Raw genomic sequence first — 23,655 nt, forward strand, 5'->3', positions numbered from 1 at the left:
CCTCAGCGCTTTCAGTGGGGAGGGGGAGAAAATACAGGAGGAGGAAAAGGCAGCGTGGAGTCATGTGACTCGCGGGCGAACCGGAAGCGTGCGGGCCGTGACGTGGCGACAGTACCGGAAGTACGTGTGCGTGTGTGTTTTGGTCGGGGAACAGGAGGCGGCGGAAGTCGGCGGCGGCCTCTGGGTGAGGCTCGGCTGCGCCCCCGCCCCTCGCCCCCACCCCGTGCCTGTCGTGGAGCCGCCTCCCCGCCGCCCCCTCCTCCCACGGCCCTGCTCCGACTAGGCCTCCAGCCCTGCTGGCCGGACGGACAGACAGACAAGCAGACAGACGCTGCGCCGCCTCCGCCGCCTGACTCCCTGTCCTCCCCTTCCCCTGCGCGGCCGCCGCGGCCTGGCCAGGTGAGGCAGCGACGGGGCTGGTGGGGCGGGGGCCGCATTGGCGGATAGTGAAGCCCCGACAGTATCCGATGTGGGGCTGGGCTGCTCGGGCTTCCTCCCCCTCGCCGGCCGCCGCCGCCGGGCGCTGCGGGCAGACTGGGCGGTGGGGCGGGCTGCCAAGGTGGGCAGCCCAGTGGTAGGGAAGAGAGGCTGAGCTCTCTTCTTCCCGGCTCAAAATGGCGCCCCCGATTTTCCCACTTCCCCTTATTCCTGTGCCTGGAAGGGAGCCGCGGGGGAGGGGAGGCAGCGGGGCTGGAGCCGCGGCGGGAAGTGGGGTCCTCCTCTGCGATTCAGCGCCGTCTGGTCCAGCTGCGAGGAAAGGGTTGTGCCCCCCGAGTCGTGCATGGAAGGGATGAGGATTGTGGGGGGTGGGACCCTTGCTTTCCCTTTCGCTTGCGGCTGGAGAAAGGCCAATGAAGAACATGGGAAGTAAAATACTTAGACAACGCGTCGCCATCCAGAGAATGCTGATAGGCCTAGTGGGCAGTGTGTGCACCGTCTGAGTCTCGGTTGGAACTAGAGGTGAAGCTGGAGCGCTGTAGAAACATGCCCTCCTATTTTAGAGCAGAGCTGAACTGTAAAATCATCAAAATGTTTCAAGAAACACCATTTTCCTTGATTCGTTTCAACTTTGCACCTCTTTCACAGCTTAGGAATGGAAAAAGAGCAGCTAACTGAACTAAAATTAATGAGCTCCATCTACACAGTATTCAGACTCAGAATGGCATCTTCTTTTTTTTTTTTTTCCAGTTCGTACTTGCAAGCAGGCTAGGTGTCTTGCCTAGATGGTATTTTTATCATGTAATAAGCCTCAATAAGAGGTAGATGTTAGCTGAAGTGAGGTGGCTGTAGACAGTGATAGTACAGTCATCATTACTTACATTTCCTGTATGATGAACTAGTTTGTCTCAAAGCAACTGATACTATATATCGTTTTTATGAGCTTATTAAATAACTGTTGCATTTAATTGGAAATCTATGAGGTTTTTTTGTGGTGATAGTTGATTCACGCCTTTTAATTTACAGCTTCATTATGTTTCAGTATAAACTGGAACTAATGTTTAGATAGTTATAGATGTCATTGTCTTGAACACTGCAGAAAGTTGCCACAATAATTTTGCCAAGTCTGGAAGAGAGTAACAGAAAACATTGTTAGTAGGAGTCCTTAATAAGTAAATTCATTTAGATGCTGCTTTTTAAGACAGACAAGGTAGTCCAGTATGACCAAATTAGACAATGGCTGCGAGCTTAATGCTGTATGATCTCTATTCAGTGTCAGAAAGTTTATTAGAAATTAGTACAATATTAATTATGTTCATGATAAGAAATATTGTCACGTGCTGTGAAATGCGAAGGTATTTCAAGTGATAGAATGTTCCATGTTTGAATTAATCACTGATTTTTCTTGAGGTCTTTGGTTATGCTCTTAATCACATTCATTGTAGGAACAGTGTTAGCTGTCTTAATCCCTTTAGTAGGCTGGCTTTTGTCACAAGTGTTATTTTGATGCTTCTGTATTGGCTTTCTTGTTTAAAATAGACACTGATCTGAACACTTAAATGTCTGAATTATTCCGTTAAGTTGTGAGTTTGTAGCTGTTGGCTAAAACTGATGGAATTCCGCTTACAAACTCAAACATAAGAAATTTTACGTGATTTTCCCTGAAAATAATTCTGACCATTTTCCTCTCTGTAACAAAACTCATTAACAGAGACTACCTAGAAGAATATAAATTTGACTTCTAAAGGGATGAGAATACCCTGCATCTGGTAAATTACTTGGTAGGTTTAACAGGAGCACTTTCCTGATAATGGCAGGGATAGAAGATGATGCATTTAGTGTGTCTTTTCCTGGAGACCTTAACTGAAGCTAAGGGGTGGGGGGGGGGAAGAATAGATGCAGATGCTAAGCTCTTGAAGTAAGAGTTCATAATTGCCTTGAAAGTTGTTTGTCAAAAAAGAATTAAACTCACAGTTTGTGTTTGTGATATACTGAAAGTAACATTCCTGTCTTCTGTGTGGTGCTTTTTTGTTTCCCAAAGCTAGTGTTTTACACCTGACTTAAGGAGTTGGTGGAACAAGTGTGGCCTGTGGCCTTGAACATATGTGGGTTCTGTAGCTTTGAAATGTAGCTTTACGTTCTTATGAGCCAGTTTGTTGAGCACAAATCTAAAAACAAAGGCCAACAATGTTCTGTAATGGCTGTCGTACTGCTTTTCTTCAGATTAAGATCTGTTGATTCCTCTTCCATCATGTTTGTATGATGTTCTGTTGTGAGCTTATTGGACAGTTTCAATGTAATCTGAAGCTTTAAAAAGATTATAGTTTACATACGTGCTTATGGAAGATGATTGTGACTGTTTATATATCAATATCAGCTGGATATGCTCTGTCAGGTTTTCAGTTCTTTTTTTTTTCCTTTGTCCTTTATTAAAATCCGTGTGGTACATCTGTGGTAGGTTTCATTAAGTTAATAGACATCCTGATGCAGCTACTGAGGGAAGACTGTTTGCAGTATGTTTACAGGCAGGACTTGATGGCCTTGCAAGTAGTGTGATCTCTGTCATCTTGACAGCTGGTTATTTTTGCACAATACTTGAGTGTCTAGAATGCTCTCTTGTAAAAGAGGGAGGGGTGTGTAAACTTTGAAATTTTCTGCTGAGACATTTATAAAAAAATTGGTACGTGTTTTGACAACTTACTTCAACTTTGGGTCCTGAAAGTATTTTTCAAGGAGTGGTAATAAATATTTTCTAAGTTAATTAACTATTCGGTAATCTCAATAACTAAAGGCTGTAAATGACTAGTTTAAACAAGTAGGTATTGTATGGGATAAATCAGTCTTTCCTGTTTTTCTTTCATGCCTCCCTTTGTACGTAGTATGTAAGGCAGCAAGCAAAAAGTTGATCATAGAGACTAAGTAGTATAGCCGGTTGATTTTTCACACTGCACATCATCTGAAAGTCGCTTGCTCTGACGAGTAATTCACTTGGTTTCACTTGGATTCAGCCCTTATATCTTAATGCTCCAGAGTCTAAAAGAACATGGGGTGAATTAAGATTAAAGGTTTTAAAATTATTTCAGGGTTACCCAAGCGCCCTAAAATGCTACAGTGCAAACAGATGTTTTACTTTAAAACAGAAGTAACTTCATTTTCCAACAGAAAAGATAAACAAATGGCTAACATTCTGAGCTATCTTTTGGCCACACCTCGCTGCTTTTTCTTGTACTATAATTAGGGAGAGATTCGCTCCTTGTCGCTGATCCACTTTTATCCAAGTTCTTCCACAACTTCTCAAGCATATTTCAGCAGTACATGTGGAAAAAAGTCTTGCCTGAGAACTTACACACCAGCTGTGTCTGACATTTCATCCATATAGCATTAAAAATAAATAAAAGGCCTGATATTTTTAAACCAGCTAGATCTATTCCTGTATTCAAAAGTATTCAACCAAAACAAATTTAATGAGAGGATTTAAATTTGTAATTATAGGGGTTAATAACGATGATGGAATAGGCAATGTTTTTTTTTTGCTTCATAAAACTTTAATTATTGCACACTTTCTTCCAGATGTTTGGGAGAACTTATATTGGAAGTATTTTACTTCTGTTGGGCAACTAAAATAAAAATCGACTGATATTTAAGAATAGTTGTAACTCTCAAACAGGTCACAAACTCGAGACAGACAGAGATGGATAAAAGATTTGAATATTTTAACTGGAAGAAGATAAATTATTTTGAGAAGTAGGGGTAAAGAAGCAGCATGAGCAAATAGGAGTATCGGTAAGGTGTTGGAAAATATTTTGTGAGGACCTATATTAAAGTTCTGTTTACAGTGAGAAAATACCGGCTTATTCAAAATGTTATGTTCATTAAGAAATAATACTTTTGATTTCTTTATCATGTAATGCTTGTGAAAATTAGGCTTAAGGGAGTGTTTCAGTGGTGGGTTGGGTTCTGCTAGAGCTGTGAAGCACTCCACAGTACATTCCTCAGAATTTGTGCAGAGTTTACACACAGAGTTTTAGGAAGAGGAGTAAAGGCATAGTGTCCAAGGTTGGTGTTTAGTTAAAATTGGAATCCTCAGATGCCTGATAGAGAATCGTCTTAGCTATGCTTAATGCTTCAAAATGGGAAGACGGCTAATGATTAAGACTACTGTTTGATTGAAAAGGTGGTAGCTTTACTGTAAGGAAGATAGAATAACAACTTCTTGAAGATAGTAGCTTTACTCACATTTTACAAAATTAGTATTAAAACCATTCTCTACATTGGGATGGTATGCTCCAACCTAACTTGTATTTATCTGAGACAGTAGAGAAGCTTTATCCTCAACAAATGCACATAATTCAAGTAGGTAAAAGCCTGTATGGGAACTAAGTCATCGGCTAAGGGATTTTTTAATAAATTACTTCTAAATACAGAAGGATACATTTTTCTTTCTGAGAAGTGAGTAACGCTCAGTTAGGTATACTTCCTCCATCTTCACTTGGAATTTTGTTTTGGAAGAGAGAAGAAAGAAAATATAGAAAATACTTATCCAGTTTTTCATATATCAATGCCTACCTGTGAAAGATTTAATCTCCACTGTTAAACGTGCACATATAAACGCAAGTCCTTGGTTCAGAAGTGAGAACAACAGGGACTCAATGCTTCTTCATCCACATGAATAAATATTGTGATTTTTTTTTTAAAGAGTTTGCAATAAGAGGAGATAAAATGAAGGAACACACCGTTAGCATATGTTCTTAGCAAAGATCTCTAGGATATTTATTGGTTTTGGAAATATTGATTTATTACCATGTGATAGATCTCTGGTGGCTTGCACAAAGCAATCTGAAATTCTTTCCAGTCAGGAGACTACTCATTTTCCCATATATGCTATGCTTTGCATTTTCACTTCTAGAACTACAGTTGTTAACTAGAAAAATATACTAAAGCTTTGTATGTCAAGATCTGTACTTCTTAATCTGAGTAAATTGTATTTGATATGTGTGATAAAAGTGGAACAATAAAGTGTAGTTGTGAAGATCTTGATGTATTGATTGGGTTTTTCCCCAGGTTTGTTTTTTTGCGTTCTTTACTGTTGCTGACTTTTGAGTGTTGCTTAGTATTAGAAAAACAAGTCTTGGTTATTTCTTGCATGTTATTGGTAAAATATCAAATGACAAGTCTGAACCTGTTGTGCTGTTATACTTTGATCTTGATATGTTATGAAGTAAGAGACTGTATCCTGGGCTGCATGAATAAGAGGTGGTCAGCAGGGTGAGGGAGTTATTGTCTCCCTCTACTTCGCCCTCATGAGGCCCCGCCTGCAGTACTGAGTCCAGCCCTGGGGCCTCCAGCATGAGAAGGATGCAGAGCTGTTGGAACAGGACCAGAGGAGAGCTGTGAATATGATCAGGGGACTGGAGCACTTCTCCTATGAAGAAGTTTGCTCAGCTTGCAACAGAGAGCCTTCCAGGCGGAAGGTTCCAGGTGGTCTTTATGGTCCCTTCCGTCTCAAGCCACTTTATGATTAAGAGACTGAAGTCTTGCAAGAAAAAACATAATTGGGCTTTAATGTCGTAATTGAAAGCATTAATGGGTGGATTAGGTATTGAAGAAGATAAGTGTTTTGTTTATCATAGATTTTTGTCTAGTTGACATTTTAACCGTGAGGGTGGCAGTGCTGGGGGCTCTTGGCTGTGGTAAGTACTAGTACAAGTTATATGTACTCTGTGCTCCAATGGTGAATTAGATTTTTTTTTTTTTACTTGGCTTGTAAATCTAATGCCACACATTGTTTTTTCATAGCCAGGTTGTTAACAGCAGAAGCCACTGAGTTCTGAATCCTGGACCTTGCTTTCAAGAACTTGAAACAAAGGACTTATTTCTAATTTGGGCATGGCTAATCGTGGAGCAACAAGACCCAATGGGCCAAATGCTGGAAATAAAATTTGCCAATTCAAATTAGTACTTCTAGGAGAGTCTGCAGTTGGTAAATCGAGTTTGGTGCTTCGCTTTGTAAAAGGACAGTTTCATGAGTTTCAAGAAAGTACAATTGGAGGTGAGAAAATTATCCTTTTTATTTCACATTGAGTCTTTATTCTTTCCATTTTCTTTTTGTTGACCATCTTGAATATTAAGGCAATTCCAGAATGGGTCATTGACAGCAAGGATCAAATCTGAACTGAGCTCTGTAACTTATTATGAAAAGAACTGTAGTTGGCACAAAGGTGTACCACACTTCCATGTCAAGCAGGTGAAGTAAACGTGCTTGAACTGAATGGTTCTGAATAGTGGACTTTATGCTGAATTTTGTTTGCGGGTAGGTATGTGGCTATTTGAGCTGTGCTATGTGCATAAAGCCTAGAATAACCATTCAAGTATTTTGGTGTCTGTGAGACAAAGAACTACATCTTTCAAAAAGGTTGTAGTGTTATTTATGCAGCCTGTTGTTGCGTTTGAATTGGGAGAACTTGTGTGTTTATACATGAATGATTGTTGGAATGTAAAAATCCGCAAAGCTTACAGAAATAAAGCCAATCTAAATTTCAAACATGACCTTTTTTTTTTTTTACACTGTTTCTGAGCATTAGGTGTAGTTTTTGTATATACCTGTCAGCAGAAATAGAAAGCATTTTTTTCTCCTTTAACAGTCTTACTCATTTTTGACTTGGTACCTTTTATAATGGATTTAGGATAGGTGTTCATATGAAAGGTTTATGTATCATCTCATATGCTTTATGGTAATATAGAAAGCATTCCAAAAGATATATTGAAAAGTTAACAAAAAAAATCTGGGTATAGTGAATAATAATAATCAAAAACCTAAGATTTTTCAGTGATTAAATTTTTCACTTCCTGTGATTTTTAATTCATTTAAAGTTCTTTTTGTATTCCCTTTTTGTGTGTGGGTAGAATTAGGAATAACCCAAACTGTTCCACTGTATAAAAGCTATACAAAGGTTTTAAAAAAGGCTTAACTCCAAGCTCATGTGTACACTTGGTGTAATCTCTGTATTAGTTTACTCTTCTGTTTAAAATAGGAACAAGGAAATGCCATACTATATAATTGAGAGATATTAAATTCAGCGATGTTGGGATTCAGAAAGTTTTCTGTAGAGAGAGCTGTCAAACTATAGACTGTATTTGCTTTAGGCGTAATTTTCTTTGTATTCAGAAGGGCCTTTTAACAAAGAGAGGCTTATGTGCATTGTGAGCCTGAATAAGAACTTCAGAAAGAATGCAGTTAAAAGCAGACATTGGACGGTGCCGTGTTTGATAACTGGACTTCACCACTTCAGACTAGTGCGACAGTGCTTGTTAGCTACTTAAGGCAAAGTATGACTGTGAAGGATGGTAGGCTTTAAGATAATTAACATAGTTAATTATCAATTAAATATGGTCTTGCAGTCTAGAAGAAAGTTAACTTGTTTGCAGAAATTGACATTCTTTTGTAGTCATTGAATGGTTCCTTTCAACAAACACAAAGAGATGACAAAGAATAAAACGCTTGTTTTAATATATCCCTCAGTGCATCCCTTCATTTACGGAGAGTAGGTACATTCTTTTCTTGAAGACAATAACTTGAAGAACTTCAAATTCCACTTGTTTAGCATCTTTTCTCTGCCTTGGAGAAATGTAATATCCTGATGATTGAGGATGAAATCCTTAGTACTGCACAGAACGGGTTGGTTGTGGTTATTTTACCTTTATTCTGGTTTTGGGCTACTTCAGTAGATAGTAGGGGAAGCCTGTTTTACCAGTGCTTGGATATTTAGCATTCAGAGTCCTAGCGATTTAACATTGGAACATCGAAGCATTTTACTTCTGCAGCCTACTTCCTCATCTCTGATGGATGCTCATTCCTCTGCAGCAGGAGCATCTGACTACTTAGTAGTCAACTTCTCTACAGTAGTTGTAGTGTCATTCATATGGAGCAAGATTGACTTTGCGTTATTTTAATAAGCCGAGTTGAAGGTTGCAGCAGTTCTGGAGTGATTCATAGGATACAATGTCTTGGAGTATGTGGGACAGGATGACAGCCGAGGTGTGCAAGAGTTACTGGTTAGTGCCACTAATGGCATTTGATTTAAAATGATGTCTGTGAACATGTGTGTTGATGAGAGTCCCAGTTTCTCTACCAAGTAGGGGGCTTCCCTGCATGTCATTGAGATTTTGGCATAATTTTGAAATACGATTTCTGTAGAAACACAGAGGTGTTTCTATTATGTAACCTTAATCTGAATGGAAAGTATTTTCTAGGAGTAACTGTTTGAAGACTTGCTATTAACTACTTACTGTTTTTTTGTGATTAGAAGATAACTTAGGGTAATAACAGATGTAGGTTTTAGATATGCAGATAAATATGTTAAGCTGTAGTGGCAGAAGATGCAAGTTTCCCTGAAACTTGCTGTGCAGATGATGCTTTGAAAATATACCGACGTGACTGCTTTATGAGCAAGGAATTTCTGAACTTATTTGTACTTCTATAACCTTTAACCAAGGTGGGATTGTCAGGAGCCGAAAATCGAGACTTTAATACACCGTTCAAATAATGTAGATGTGGTCCAGCACTGTACATGTCTGAGCTGTTGGAGTGTAGCATGAAGGAATGCTGTTTGTTGCATCAAGATGAGACATATCTAGGAGATAAGAGAAAAATCTTGTGGTTACTCTGATGAACTGTTAGGAAGAATTCCCATTATTCTTTTCTGATTTTGGCTTCCATTTGTCTTTTAAGTAATTCTTCTGTGTCGATCATTTACAATCTATTGTCTTCAGACCTGCTGTATTTTAATAATAGGCTTGAGTTGTCAGGAAAATCATGCTTGATTCATCTTCTGTGAACATAATTTTATATGAGCAGACTTCTGGTTTCAGCACCTCTGTCTTTTTTGTAGCTGCTTTTCTAACCCAAACTGTGTGTCTTGACGATACAACGGTAAAATTTGAGATTTGGGATACAGCTGGGCAAGAGCGGTATCACAGTTTAGCACCTATGTACTACAGAGGAGCGCAAGCAGCTATAGTTGTATACGACATTACAAATGAGGTAAGTACAATAGAAGAGGGAGATACAGGGGATCTTAGTGGTCTTGAGTCTGCCTTTTTTTTATATATATATAACTGTTTTGTGTTTATCTATATCAGTTCATCATTTAATGTTGGGCTGGGTAATATTAATTTGTGCCTGGAAACTTTTCTAACCGGGAGACCCCTTATAGTCTGTCTTAATATTAAAAAGTAATTGAAAAAATAGAGAAAGCAGATTCCTTTGCAGAGTGTTTTTTTCAAACCCACCTTTATATCAGTTCATCTGAATTGAAATGTTACTCACCACACTACTGGTGACAAATTATTTCTGACAGTGAAAGATGTTGCGTTCATGTGTTATTGCTAAGTAAAAGGTAAGGATTATAGGCAGCATAATCTACTGAAGCTATAACATAACATTACTTGATTTTATTTGAACTTGCATCAGATAAGCTTTGTATTTTTTTGGTAAAAATGAGACTGTCCCTTTACTGTGACAGTGCTCAATAATTAGAAAACATTGAGAATCCTTGAGTTTATTTACAAACTCAATTCTTATAGAGGCGAAAATAAAGTTCCAATTTTCTCTCAACTGTTTCTGTATCCTTACTTAGTCTGCATAAATCTTCATATCTTTATTTACTTTTTTTAGCATTGTCATAACTAAGTACATCTAAAAGTTAGGGTAGGAAACCCTGTGACTGCCTCTTTGGGCAGAGTTAGCAGCCTTGCTTTAATTGACATTCTGCTTGAAGTATAGATAACAGAGATTGGGATAATAGGTGAGTGCAAAAGGATGATAAAACTCAACTTGCATCATTTTGCAATCATTAACAGGAGTCCTTTGCCAGAGCGAAAAACTGGGTCAAAGAACTTCAGCGTCAAGCAAGTCCTAACATTGTAATAGCTTTAGCAGGAAACAAAGCTGATCTAGCTAACAAAAGAGCTGTGGATTTCCAGGTACGTACATAACTTCTGTTTATAGAAATAGCTTTTTGTTGGAGCAGAAGGTAAATAGGCCTGCTGAGGAGCTTACATGCATAGACTAGGTGGTTGTTATAGAGGTCATGCAGTTAAATATAAACCTCAAGTGAGACTAATTCTAGATGTTGCTGAAAAATCTATTTTTGTACTAGTGACATGTGGCAGTGGACTTTTTTGAATAAGTAATTAAGTTTGAGGAATAACTAATTTATTTGCATCTCTTTTAGGCTAATTGAATTTATGTTCTATGATATGATCTCTTCCTGTCTTCCACTCAAAATTATCTGTAATTAGAGTGTCAGTGGAAGCGATAGACTGATCTGCTCACACAGTGTGTTCCTAAGCTCTGTGACTTGTCCACAGGGGAATTTTGATTATCTTATGATAAATGATTGATAGACTTAATGTGCCTAGAGTATACTGTTGAAGAAGTGTTCAACTTCTAATGGTGCTTTTCATGGAGTTCTTTTTGTTTTAGCTGATAACACCTGTGTTCTTCTGCTACGTTTGTCTTCTTGAAAATGCTGGTTAAACTTAAAGTAATCAGAAAATGGCTTCTAAAGCAAATGAAATTCACTACAGATGTTCTGGTCCATTCAAGACTGATGTATTTGAATCAATTATCTTAAGATAACATTTATTAGTCGTTAATTCTGTTACTGTTTTCATCTGTATTTGGTGTGATTGTGTGAGGTACTGCTATTTATAATAATGAATCCTTTTAGAACTTTAGAAATCAGTCTGTGAAGATTAGTAGTTTCAGGTATTTTCAAAATAAATTCAACATTCTCAAAAATTTTATTCTTTCATGTCAATTGCAATATAAAGCCTACCACAGAAAAATTTGGTATTCTGAGAATTTGTAGTATGTGACAAATGCTGTGTATCTCTGTAGCTAAAAAACTTAATCAAATACAATTATCAAAGTAGAACTACCTGTACTGGATTTTTTGTTAGTTTTATTTCTAAACATTTTTTGCTGTCAACTTCATGGGTTTGCAAAAGTTGTTTGCAAAAACATTTCAGATTTCTAAGTGTTGGTTAATGTGTTATTTCAGATACAGTTACGTAGGTCTTAGCAGATGTTACTTAAATGAATATTGAACTAGACTTTTTTTTTCTTTTTTCATCATAGGTATTATAGTTTGGCTTTATGCAGATTTCCCATTGAATTCAAAGGCAGTTACGTAATCTTAAGACACTAGGGATTCATAGCTGAACTGGCTAACAGGAAGTGGCAAAAATAGGGAACTGAAATATTTCAGATGTGTATTTCAGATGAAAATTCAGTCTGGAGAAGAAGATCATATGACAAGACATTAAGATTTGCCTTATTAATTTTATTATCCTGACAAATTCTCTATTCTAAAACTACTGATCAATCTGGCTTAGTGAATGCAAGATTGAAGGCAATTCAGCAACATTCTTTATAGAGGTAGTAATAGGCTTTTTGGCATTTGAAGGCACTTTCTGATGCTTATTCATTCTTGCTATTACAGCTAGAGTCCTGTAGTAGGATTGTCCTTTTAATACTTACTATTTAGTTAGGTTTGATCTGGAATATTTTTTTTAAGACAAATAAGGATTTCAAGGTTGCATTTCTTTTAATTGCTTGATGACGTTACAACTTCTCCATAGCTAATGAATATCACGCTGTCATGAGTGTTTCAACAAACCTTTTTTCCAAAATGGAATAGAAATTCTTCCTCAGTAGCAGTAAGAGTACAACGTGTAATAAAGTGAGGCTTTAACTTTTGTTTTTTAGGAATGGACTAATGCAGTATTTTCTTTCAGGAAGCGCAAGCTTATGCAGATGACAACAGTTTATTGTTCATGGAGACATCTGCCAAAACATCTATGAACGTAAATGAAATATTTATGGCAATTGGTGAGTTGATGGGGGGGGCAAAAAAGAGAATTTAAGATAACTGTTTTTTTGAGATTCATATCATCTGAAGCATCCTAACTCAAGCTCTCTGAGTCTTTCACATGAATTATATTTCTTTCTGTGGGACTGAAGTTTCCTTAGGCCCCTTCAGCTCCTTTATGATGTTGAGATAAACTTAACTGAAGCATATTTGCGCAGGTCTTCTGTCAAGCACTTAGAGCTTGGATTAACTTGTAGTAGCAGAACAAGCTTAGGTTAATTTGTATTCTGTCAGCAAGTTTCACGTAACTGTCTTCATGTTGTGATCAGTGGTACTGCTTCAAGCTGAAGCAAAATTAAGCTCTAGTTGCTGTTACATATTAAAAAAAATACATCTTTCCCATGCTGTAGTTAACCATTGAAAGTTTTACCTAGTTTTTCTTTAACAAATCCAATGTGTATTTTATGGTTATCAAATTCGTACAAGAATGTAAGTGAAAATGTATAAATATGTAATTTTAATGTTACATTTTTTGCAACAGCTTGTGTACAACCTTGGGTAGGTGCAGAACCTATAATTAAGTACTTCTTAAAGACAATCATAATTGAAGCTGGAAACATATCAAAATAGGAGAATGACAGGGGCTTGCTTTGAAGAAGTTAAGAGTATTCATTTTAGTCTAATCAAAGTATTTGCTGAATACTGTTCTATATTAAAATTGTTTGAATTCCAAACGCAGCAATGTAAAATACAAAGGGTGTGCCAAGGATGAGCATACGTGTTTAAATTCAAGTCTTGAGTACAAGTAAAGGGTACTTTGTATGAGAAGTGAATTTACTAATATATTTCTAGCACTAACATTCCTAAAGCATAATAGAAAGGTTAAGTTACTAACAGTCTTGTGAATTCCCTTGGTGGATATAACATCATATCTCACTGTTAATTAAAAAAAAATATGAAAAGGGGAAAAGAAAGTGGGTGTTTTAGGTGGGTTGCTTGTCCTATTTAATAACCTTAATAACCTAATAATATTTAATAACCTTTAATAATTACAGTAGTCACTCTTACTGTGAGGAAACAGTGAAGTATAGTATCAAATAACTGTCTTAATCTGTTTCTCATTTTGCACTGCAGTAACCTCTCTTGCTATCAAAATAAATTGTTTTTCAACAGCTCTTACCTTTTTTGTTTGCAAACCAGTAAAGTAGAAGGTAACTTACGTGGTTGAACTTCTAGCAAATGCAAATGAAATTATGATGATAACAACATTTTACAGCACGTACTCTCTTCATATTAACTATAAATACAAGGGGTGGGGGTGGGGTACAGAATTCTAAGTAGAAAATATATTTTTGTCATAAATGGTGGAGGTAGCTCTGCATTTAATGATGCAGAAATGCTCAATTATAGACCTCTTCGCAGGACTACAGCACAGCTTCAAAAATAACTTTTTAAAGATGCAGTTTGCATCATGCTGTTAAAAGAGATGTGAAAAATGAATCTTCAAAGTCTGGGTTTTTGGTAATTTATTATGTAAACAATAATTCTTACCTGTCCATACTCTAATGTGCACACAATAAACTCGACAAAAAGTACATACTTAGTACCTGGGTATTTAGTCTGCAAGATTCCTAGTCCATGTGAGTATTCTTTGGGTGAATTGGATGAAATTCAAACTTAGCATTGCATTGGAACAAGATCTGTGCAGCATTGAGCTTAGAATAGCCTTTTGTAGAACATGAGTTCATTTCTAAGGACCATATCTAAATGTGATCTTCCAAAAATGTGAGAAAAGTCAAAAATGAGAGCACAGAAAGGAGTGGATGCAAGCTACAGCTGCTTGTGAATTAACTGCTTTAGAGCTAGTTCAAAACTTCCAGATACTAAAAAAAAAATAAAATTGCTCATTTCCAGTATCTGTAATCTCAAGCAACGTTTCTTTGAAGACATTTTTTTTGCTGATGTTGTGTCTCTTCATACTGTCTTTGCAGCTTAGTGTCATGAGAACTCTTGGGTTCTGTTAACTGAGTTAATCTCTTTGATGTGCTAGTTTTCTTATTGCTGCCTGTTCCTGTAGTTGAATTTCATTCCTTTTTTAAAGAACAACTTTCCCTAACATTGGCCAGCATTATAATTCTGGAATCAAAGTATGCAGCCAGAAAGTAAACAGAGATGGTGGCTGAGTCCTGATAATGTGGGCAAGACAGCCCCATGGAAGTCCTCTAAAGTAGAACTTACCTTTCTCTCTGTCATCATTTTACTCCAAGGACTTGCTACTGAGAAGGGTAGTGCTTGTCACCCATATTTTCCATGTCCGATTGAGAAGTTATCCTCGAGCTACAAGGATGACAAAGATTAGCACAGTAAATTGATTCATAAGAACTGGACATAAGATGCATCTTTGAGGGAGGGGCGATTAAAAAAAAAAAGAGGTTTGATCTTTTGGTGAGGACCGTTTCTTAAGTTATTTGCAGTACTTACTCTGCGTGGTTATCTGGGCTGTAGGTTGACCCATTTCTGTCTGTTGTGTCCTCTTTCATTGTTTCTGTATCTTTTACCCCCAACATTCTTATCTTAAAGACGATTCTGTGTGGATGAATTCCTGCAAGAGCTGTCACTTAGTGACATTGCACAGCTTACCTAGGTAGATACTTTTTAATGCTCAAGATACTAACGCATTTTGTTCTTAACTCTTAGATAAGGTGGTTAATCATTAAGAAGTTGTGTCTTAACTTCTTTTACTACCAACACACTGAATTGAATCAGACTTTATAATGATTATATTGATATGTTTATAGAGCAATGAAGTGCTGACTGTTTGTGTACTCAGATGATTTAATCTCACTACAATGTTTAACCTCTTATTTTTTTATTCATTTTATAGCAAAAAAATTGCCCAAGAATGAACCACAGAGTACAGGAGCCAACTCTGCCAGAGGAAGAGGAGTAGACCTTACTGAACCCACACAACCACCCAAGAGTCAATGTTGTAGTAACTAAAACATCAATTGCTTTAAACTGTTCTGAATATTCTTCTGCTTCCTAACTGTTAATAACCATGGAATTGGAGTGCTTAACCTGGCCCAGTACAGCTTCCAAACAGCGAAGAGACTTACAATAATAGTCAAGTTTATGATACAGAATTTCCTTTTGACCTAAAATTTTAACATGCATGTATCCACCGCTGTCTTTAATGTTTCAGCATAGAGGAGTGATGGAAGCGGAATAAACTTCCTTCAGATGAAAAGTTTTAAAAATCGCTTACCATTAGGGATATAGAAGACCTACTTTCCATGGACCTAATTGGCCAGTTCCTGTAGCTTCAATACTGATGGCTGTTACCATGACTAGAATTTGAACTTTTCACAATTCTCAATTGTGCTTTAAAAGAGTTTTAGAAACAGGGTCTAAAAATAAAACTTATTCACAGTATTGATGCAACCAGTTGTTTCTGCAGGTATATACTGTTTAGTTATACATTCCATAGTTTAATAATTTAATCCCAAATAATACTTGCATTAACAATTTTAAGAACCCTATGCTTGCAGGAAAGTGGATTTTTAGTTGGTACACTGTATGTAAATTATATCAACCCAGTTAGTTGTCTAAAGAGAGTATGATAAATCAAGTTTAACTTCATTTTTAATCTGTTCAAAAGGTACAAACCAGTAAATTCAACGTTACAATATAGGATATTTTTCCTTTACAAACTGTAAGAGCTCTTCAAGTAAAACCACAACAAACTTGGTGTCTGTGACTTTTTTTTCTTGGTTTTGATCATTGCTGGCCATTACAGTTTGTTTTTCCCCTGAGGAAAAAAAAATAGTGCACTAACTATTACGGACATTCAACTTGATTTTAAATTTGGTTATTAATGTACTGTAAATAGGTACTCTGCATTGTAGTCTACATTTGTTTAATACTTTCTGTAATATTTAAGAGTTGCTTAAAGGTATACAGAATGTACAGTTACTTAAAGCTAACTTTTTTCCTCTCTAATCAAAGGGGGTTCTAAGTTCTTCCTTGATGGCTAGAACAGTAATACATGATGCTCCTGTATCTGTAACATAAGTACTGCTGTCTGTCAATAATGAACTTTGCAACTTTGTTTTCCAAAGTACATTTTATTTTGATCTGTCCAGTATATTGCACTAATTCTTAGTTATTTTCATTATATGAAATCTACCAAGTGTGTCAGAAGAGATGAATTAGTCTATTTAAATGTTGAACTGATAGCAGAAACTTACTTGTGCAGATTTTTAATTTGCAGTAATCTGGGTTTAGCAAGGCAAAGGACGGTTCACCAGTGTTTAGTTTTATATTGAGGTGCTCAGGTTTGAATAAAGTGGTTAAAAAAAAGAAGTTTGCGATTACTGTTTCTTATTCTGAGTTTCAGAAGCTTTTATTTCATTTGTACAGTTCAAGAGAAGATGTCTGATTTGCTGTATGGGTCAGCATTTAAGATGATTGCAACTAACCTCATGACACAGTTAAATACATGCTTGTGCTTTGTGTTCTGTGAAACTCCATTTGTCGTATGATACCTTTTAAATGTTGAGTTAGTTGGGTAACTTATCACATCCATTTAGAAGTACAATCAAAATAGTAATGTTATCTCTTGAACCTGCAGCTAATGCAGCCTTTACCAGTTGTTCACTGATGTAGCTTGCTGCATTGTCATAGAGTGCCTCGGAAGTGACCACACCTTTTACTGCAATTTGTGATTCACAGCTGGACAGGTATGCTTTTGTGTCCTCTTCAAAATGTGTAGGTGGCTTACAATCCACTGGCAATGTAGTTTTCAGCAGTTGCTGGCCAGTATAATTTACAGGCTTGTGACATGATATCTTGGAATCCATTTTTTCAGCCAGTTGTGGATCTGAGTCATAAATAGATAGGTATGCTTGTGTACGTTTTTGAGGCTGTTTCATGTCTTCAGACCCTTTTGTCAGTGTATTTGGCAGCTGTTTATGGATGTAACTTGGACTAGTTGCGTGGGTAATGTCAGTTTCTTCTGGCACTGCAGTTTGTGAATGTGGCTGAAGACTGTTACATAGATAACCTTTTCTGTCCTCTGACTGTTTCAGTTCTTCAGAGCTGACTTGTGCGCTAGAATCGGACTGTTTTATCCCTCTTTTCCCTGGACCTATCTCATCGTTACTGAAAAGTGTCGGTTCCGGATCAGCTTGATTTTCATGCTCATCAGTTTCCTTAGGAACAACTCTATCTTTGCTTTGCAAATAGCTCATCCTAGGACATTTTGGTTTTCCACGTGTAAGGTTGCCTTTTGAGTCAGTGGGAAAAATCTCCATACTGGAGTCCAGTACTTCAATTCCAAGTTGCTGATCATTAGTAGCCTTTGAATTATTTAACTCTTCTTCAGAGAGGGCCATCAAATACTGACAGTTATATAGAGAAGCCCCATGTTGTTGAATACATTCATACGTTCTCAGGTAATGAGTGAATGTTGTTAGCGTTAATGCACATACTTCATTGTAATCCAGAACCTCCCAAAGCCCATTGGAAGCTAAAATAAGAAATTGACAAGAATCATCAATTGGGACAGAGATGCTATGAGGTACAGGTATAACGGATCTTTTTAGTAAGGGGTCTCCATGATATCCAAGACCTCTTGTAGTTCTAAGGTGACCCTCTACTAATCCATCTGGTTCACTAGTGCTGATGTTTCCGCCATTCTGAAGTATGCGTTTTTTCTCCCTTACATTAGAAGTGCTGTGCTCTTCTGAGAGGCGATAACTCTTGCCGTTTTTACATAAAACTGCGTGTGTGTTACCTAAAAGTAAAATAAATATTTTGAACTATAGCCCACTGATTTTTTTTCTTACATTGCTGTAAAATTAGTGACTAACATTTTGCTAAAGACTGGGGGAGAAAAAAATCATAGTTCAATTTTTACTATTGTAGGCAGCAATGTGACTATAAATTAATCCAGTTCTGTTTTACAGCAAGATTTTGTGGATTTTTTTTCCCCTCCCACTATTTGGAAGACTGTTCTAGAATCTTGTTTTTCTGACTGCAGCTAAACTTTTATGAGGAATCTGTGATGTTTCAAATCGGCCTAACATGCAGTCTGATAGAAATGTTGCAGTTGAAGTTTTTAATTGAATATGTAAGGATGATGTCAAGTACTCCACTTCTCACGTATTTTTCTAGGAGAGAGCGTGCTCTCAAAACATTGTGGCTAAATTAACCCATCAGAAAGCAAGTTCAGACTTTTGGAATATAAAATATCTAGTACCTGAAAAATAATTTGGACATTATTTAGGATTTACAGTTCATGATGCCTTAAGTCTATTCTTCGGGTAAGGAACTCAAGGGAGCAGGATTTTTTGCAGTCATATTAGAATAATATATTTCCTTTAGTAGAAATAAGTACTTTCTTTCACTCAATCCTATTGAAATCCAGAGGGTGAGAGTGAAAAAGTATTAAAAATCACAACACTCCAAGTGATCAGCCTTGTCAGGCTTGAATACAGGGTATAAAGGAAAGCATCTCTGAAACAAGGTGTGCAGTGTTTGAGATCCCCTGTGGCTACACTGAGTGGAGGCAGTTTTTGTGTTGAGGAGAGTCTTTGATCTTTTGGCATAAAGGCAAAAGTGATGCGCTAAAGACAAATTGAGTGGGATTGTAGCTTTCCAGATGCTAAGCTGGCCACAGTGTGTTCTTTTACATTTTGCATTTTCTGCGTAGAGGGCGGTATGAAAACTGTTTATAGGCAGTGCTTATACAGTTGTATTTCTTGGCAAGTGTATTGGCATTGTCTAGTGTAGGGGATAGCTCCAGGTGTAGTATCCTGTGAAGGTAGAGTTCTCTATGTGGTTCATAATTTCAAACTGAAGAATACGTCTTTTATTGTTTATAGAATGTAAATGCCTTAAGTTATTTGCATTGTGAATGTGTTCTTGCTCCCTCCTCTGTAGTCTGATTTCGGTGGAGAACTAGCTGGTTGTCTAAAACTCGCTTGATCCCTCAGAGTAGGACCCTCAGTTGAAAGCCTAACCAAGAGCATACTGTAGAAATGTGAAAAAGTTCTCTTCTAGAGAGTAAAGTCTGGATTGCTCTTGGGTGCGGGTTTGTCTGCAATCGAGAGACAGGGCAGAAGAGTCAACAAGAACCGGATGACCTATTACTGTGAGACAAAATATGGCAAGCTGTCTTCTGCTCTGCCTGCATGACCATCCTCTTCAGCTGCTTATCTGGTGCTGAAGGAGCACATGCTTGTGTAAGAACACAATCATGGGGGAAAAATTTTTGTGAAAATCACTTTTCTTTGTTGGGGGAAATTAATGTATTAGTTTAAATGTATATTTAGATGATATACAGAATAAATGTATGTTATTTGTTCAAATGCAAGGACTTCAATCACAAAAGGCTTGAAGTATCTCTGATCAACTTGACTTACAGCTTGAGCTTACAGTATCTTTAGTTGAAGCCAGCATAAAACTTCATCTGAGAGGAAAGGTTGCAGGCAGGTAATTAGAACCAGAAAATATAAGTTGGGTGAATTCTCTACTATATTTTCTTACCTTCATTCTATGCCTCAAGCTCATTGTGATAAAAGGGATTTTCTTCCCCAGTATAGTGAAAAAAATTGCAGTTGTTAAATCTGAAAACACAGACCTTTATGTGTGTTGCTTCTGTATACCATTAAATGTGTGACTGTATCTCTTGCAAGAATAACATGATCTGGTGCTAAACTACCAGTTTTGATAAGAGTAATAGTTAAGTTCTGGTGGCTGGAAAAATGCTTGTTAAGACAAAGCATGGATATAGCAACAAGTGTTGGGAGAATAGTGAGGAAAGGTGGGTAGAGCATAGTAACTTCTTTCAGTGTCATTGCATGTTCAAGTTGGTTTATAGGATCCTCATATGTGCAAGGAATTGCATATTATTACCATAATCATTTTTTAATCTTGGATGAGTTGGATACAAATATGGAATATAAAATTTTTGCCTCCAAAAGAAATGAAGTATCTTAAAAGATTATCCCTGTCCTACTTATTTCTGATCCACTTAATTAATTGCAATCAAATTTCACAGGAAGAAATATGAAGAAGTCATGGAAGCTTTGTGAAAATACTCATCTGAGGAGGAGAGAGTACTTCTGTTGATAGAAAATTAGTGTTAGCATACTTCTTGATAATGCTCCTTTAGAATGAGATGAAAGTATTACAGTGCTGGGGATTTAAATCAAGCAGAGACTGAAATACACTTGGGGTTGCAGACAGCATTTCATTTGAAACCATTCATCCAGCAGCTTTTTTGAAAAAAAAAAAAATTTTCTAGTGTATTTCTCTGTGGGAAAGCATCTTACATATACAAGAACTTGAGCAATGACGAGAGTCTCCAAGTGAGCAGACGTAATGACTAGAGTTGTGAAGGACTGCATGAGCTTTAGCATGCTGCCTTCAGCAAGGCTGGGAGAAGAGCCATTTGGAACGTAACAATGTTTCTCATTGTAATTAATCCATAATTTTCTACACTATGGAAAGGTGACCTCCAATAAGGAAGCAGTACTGAACAGATTTGACAACAGTAAATCACCAATTTCTGTTTCTGAAGTTGATAGTTCAGATAATCCCTACAGATCACATTTTCCAGTAGTGATATATAGTGGCACTTAAATCTCAATGAAACAAATGACTAAGAGAAGAAAATATCTTTAAACACGTTTCAACACTCGGGATTTATGAGATCTAGAATGTTTATTACTGGCTGTCCTAAAATGATGGCACCTTAAGCTTCCTCTTGATTTTAAATAAATAGTTACTACTTTTACACAGGTCACTTGCATATTAACAGAATGCTTTCCAGCTGTGTGTCTCATTTTAGTAAACTTACTGCCTTAACTCAAATACCATATTGAGGGTTCTCATTCAATAAGCCTGATATTTATTGCCTAATGCTGTTGTCAATTACGGGGATGTTTACTGTGTTTCCATCACATTGTCAAGTTAAAGCAATTGAAGCTTTCTATCTCCAAGTATTTGCTGCCAGCAAATATCTAAATTAACTTTTTTTTTCTTAGTGGGCAGAGAGAAAAAAAATCCAGTGTGAAATGTACATACCTATGTTAGCAATGTGCAGGAGCCCAGCGACATCCTCAGTTGTCCTAGTTAATGAACTTTGCATGCTGTTTTCAAAGTGTTTTCTTTCTTCGGTGCCATCTGTATTTTCACTGGGGAGTCTTTCCATCAAGCAGGTTACAGCTGAACAGCCACTCCATCGAACTCTGGAAACCTCATTCCTTCCTAGCTGTAAAAGTCTGTCCATTCTCCAGAAGGACTTGGCATATGCTTTGTGAATCCATTCTTGAGTATTTATCTTACTGGTCTTGTTCTCCTGCCTATCAGAGAAAGTCCTCTCTTTTTCCCTGTAGTCTTCCATGAATACTGTGGCAAAAGAATCTAGAATTTGCTGCTCCTCCTTGGTCATTCTGTAGGAGGAATCTGTTTGAGCAAGCTGGTCAAGAAATAAAAGTGGAAGCTCTGCTGCAACTGTTTCTGCGGCTGTCATGCCATGGTGCCCATCAATTAGCCCCAGAAAACATGTATCTGACCTACTTCCGTAGTTGTCCACTACAAAAAATCTGTCTTCCATGTCTATCTGCCACATGGAATTTCTATCTTGACAAATTGATAATGCTTTTATTGAAGAATTTCTTACTTTTTTGAGAGTGCTAAGACTTTCTGCATTGTGAAGATCACAATATGATGTAGAAGTATGATCGTACATAAGAAATTCAAATGAATAATTGATCTTCTGCTGATGTTTTCCAGAACCCGTAGGGAACTTGGTCACTTTTGAAATTAGCTTCTGTCTCTGAGCTAAAAGTGTTTCGTTATCCACCCTTGTTTGTGAGCTATCGTAGCCCAACAAAGTTAGGGCTCTGTGGGTTTTTTTATGATTAAAAAAATGGTGTGGATATATTGCTTGTTGACACACTGAGCAGAGAATTGAAATGCCCATGGTATATACATTCTCAGGTGCCATTATGATCTTCTCCAGATGATCTTCCTCATCTCTGCAGAGCTCATCATTGGGTTGTCTTGCTTTGTCCTGTGATTTTTCCTCCCATGCCATTCTATAATGGAGTTTAATGTGCTATGAATTTTCACTTTAGTATTAGATAAATACTACATCGCTGTGTAATATGTGACCCATGTTTATATATGAAATGATGTAAGAAGTGAAAAAACTGCTAAAACTTAGTAACACAGCTAATTCAAGAAGTGAAGAACTTGGAAATAGGAAGTGCATTATGCAGTTTGTGTTATCTTACACCTGCTAAGGTCTCAGTCAGTTTTCTGTCTCCTCACTGTGACTTGATGCATAGCTCTGTGCCTTCATGCTGTTAATGCTGCAGGTATGAAGTGGTTTCTCATCAGGTTTTCTGTACCTAGTCATCGCTTTCTGGACATGGTACTGGAATAGGTACATATTAAAAAGTAAGAGATAAAGATGAAAAAATACCTGCCAGTTTTGTGTGGACCAGTAGCATTGGTATCTCTCTTTAATGAAATCTCACACTTTAGGAGTAACTGGAAAAAAATAATTTTATAAGATTGTATATAGACACACAAGATACATTACATTTATGTGGATTATATTCTATTGGGAATTTCTGCTTACAAGAGCTAGACTCAACAATGTTAATGTTCTTTTAATGTAGAATGCACTTTGAAAGTGTCAATTTCTGAATTAAGAAAGTGTAGGGAGGAGCAAAATATTACCAAGCAGTGTTTGAGCTTTTAGATCTCTGGGAAACATACTGTCTATAGCATATTGTCAGCTTCCCATGGTGCGTACCCTCTCCTTCAGCCTCATTGAAGTTTGGCAACTTCATCCTGTTTCAACCTTGTTCATTTTTCAGAGCTTCCTCTCTAAACTTGTTACAGCCACACTTTAAAGTAGTTATTTGGCAACTGTTACCTCTTCCAGGACTTTAGCTGGGAAGGACGCTTTCTTTCTCGCTCCTTTTGTTCATCGCCTCTGAGTTGTGAGAATCTTAAAGAATCAAGCGCCTATCAGCAGCTGAGGCATATCAATTATAAAATTTTAAAAAGGAAAGTTTATTCTGTAGGGAGTGATACATGCTAAGGTATTAGCAGAGCTACTTAAATCCATTTCACATGATTGTATATGTTGTCCTTACAGATGTGAGCTTGCATGTGGCTACAGCTCTCAGTCTACTGTAGGACCAGTTTATGGTAAGTCCATCTCTCACTGGAGGTGAGTATCAGGGTACTCCAGAAATGCTTGCACCATTTCAGTGGGCAAAACAGGGAGGTACACATGGAAAATGCCAGCAGAAGGCAGTCT

The 23,655-nt window shown here is 37.3% G+C and overlaps 2 protein-coding genes across 11 annotated transcripts in view; one reads left to right on the forward strand and one right to left on the reverse strand.

The window, feature by feature from the left end:
- Positions 179 to 16,673, forward strand: RAB5A (RAB5A, member RAS oncogene family). 2 transcript variants are annotated; one of them, XM_021385456.1, is made up of 6 exons: positions 179 to 399; positions 6,239 to 6,487; positions 9,327 to 9,478; positions 10,297 to 10,419; positions 12,238 to 12,331; positions 15,196 to 16,673. In XM_021385456.1, the coding sequence occupies exons 2-6, from the start codon at positions 6,325 to 6,327 to the stop codon at positions 15,309 to 15,311; spliced, it is 648 nt and encodes a 215-aa protein (XP_021241131.1). In that variant the 5' UTR covers positions 179 to 399; positions 6,239 to 6,324; the 3' UTR covers positions 15,312 to 16,673. The 2 variants fall into 2 exon arrangements, with proteins under 2 accessions (XP_021241131.1, XP_021241130.1); XM_021385455.1 differs by having other exon boundaries at positions 180 to 399; positions 6,235 to 6,487.
- PP2D1 (protein phosphatase 2C like domain containing 1) overlaps positions 7,919 to 23,655 on the reverse strand; it is a 21,558-nt gene continuing 5,821 nt past the window's right edge. For 3 of the 9 annotated variants that reach the window (XM_021385446.1, XM_021385445.1, XM_021385447.1), the window contains 2 exons: positions 21,402 to 22,417; positions 16,688 to 18,105 (listed from right to left, as the gene is read on the reverse strand). In XM_021385446.1, coding sequence (XP_021241121.1) covers positions 16,871 to 18,105; positions 21,402 to 22,417 — 2,251 coding nt within the window. In that variant the 3' untranslated portion in view covers positions 16,688 to 16,870. Of the gene's footprint in view, positions 9,069 to 14,549; positions 14,649 to 14,792; positions 14,914 to 16,687; positions 18,106 to 21,401; positions 22,418 to 22,806; positions 22,875 to 23,655 lie in introns of those variants that run through there. The other 6 variants (XR_002434753.1, XR_002434755.1, XR_002434754.1 and 3 more) reach the window with 6 other exon arrangements.

This window comes from Numida meleagris, chromosome 2 (assembly GCF_002078875.1).
Source record: "Numida meleagris isolate 19003 breed g44 Domestic line chromosome 2, NumMel1.0, whole genome shotgun sequence".
Classification (NCBI taxonomy): Eukaryota; Metazoa; Chordata; class Aves; order Galliformes; family Numididae; genus Numida; species Numida meleagris.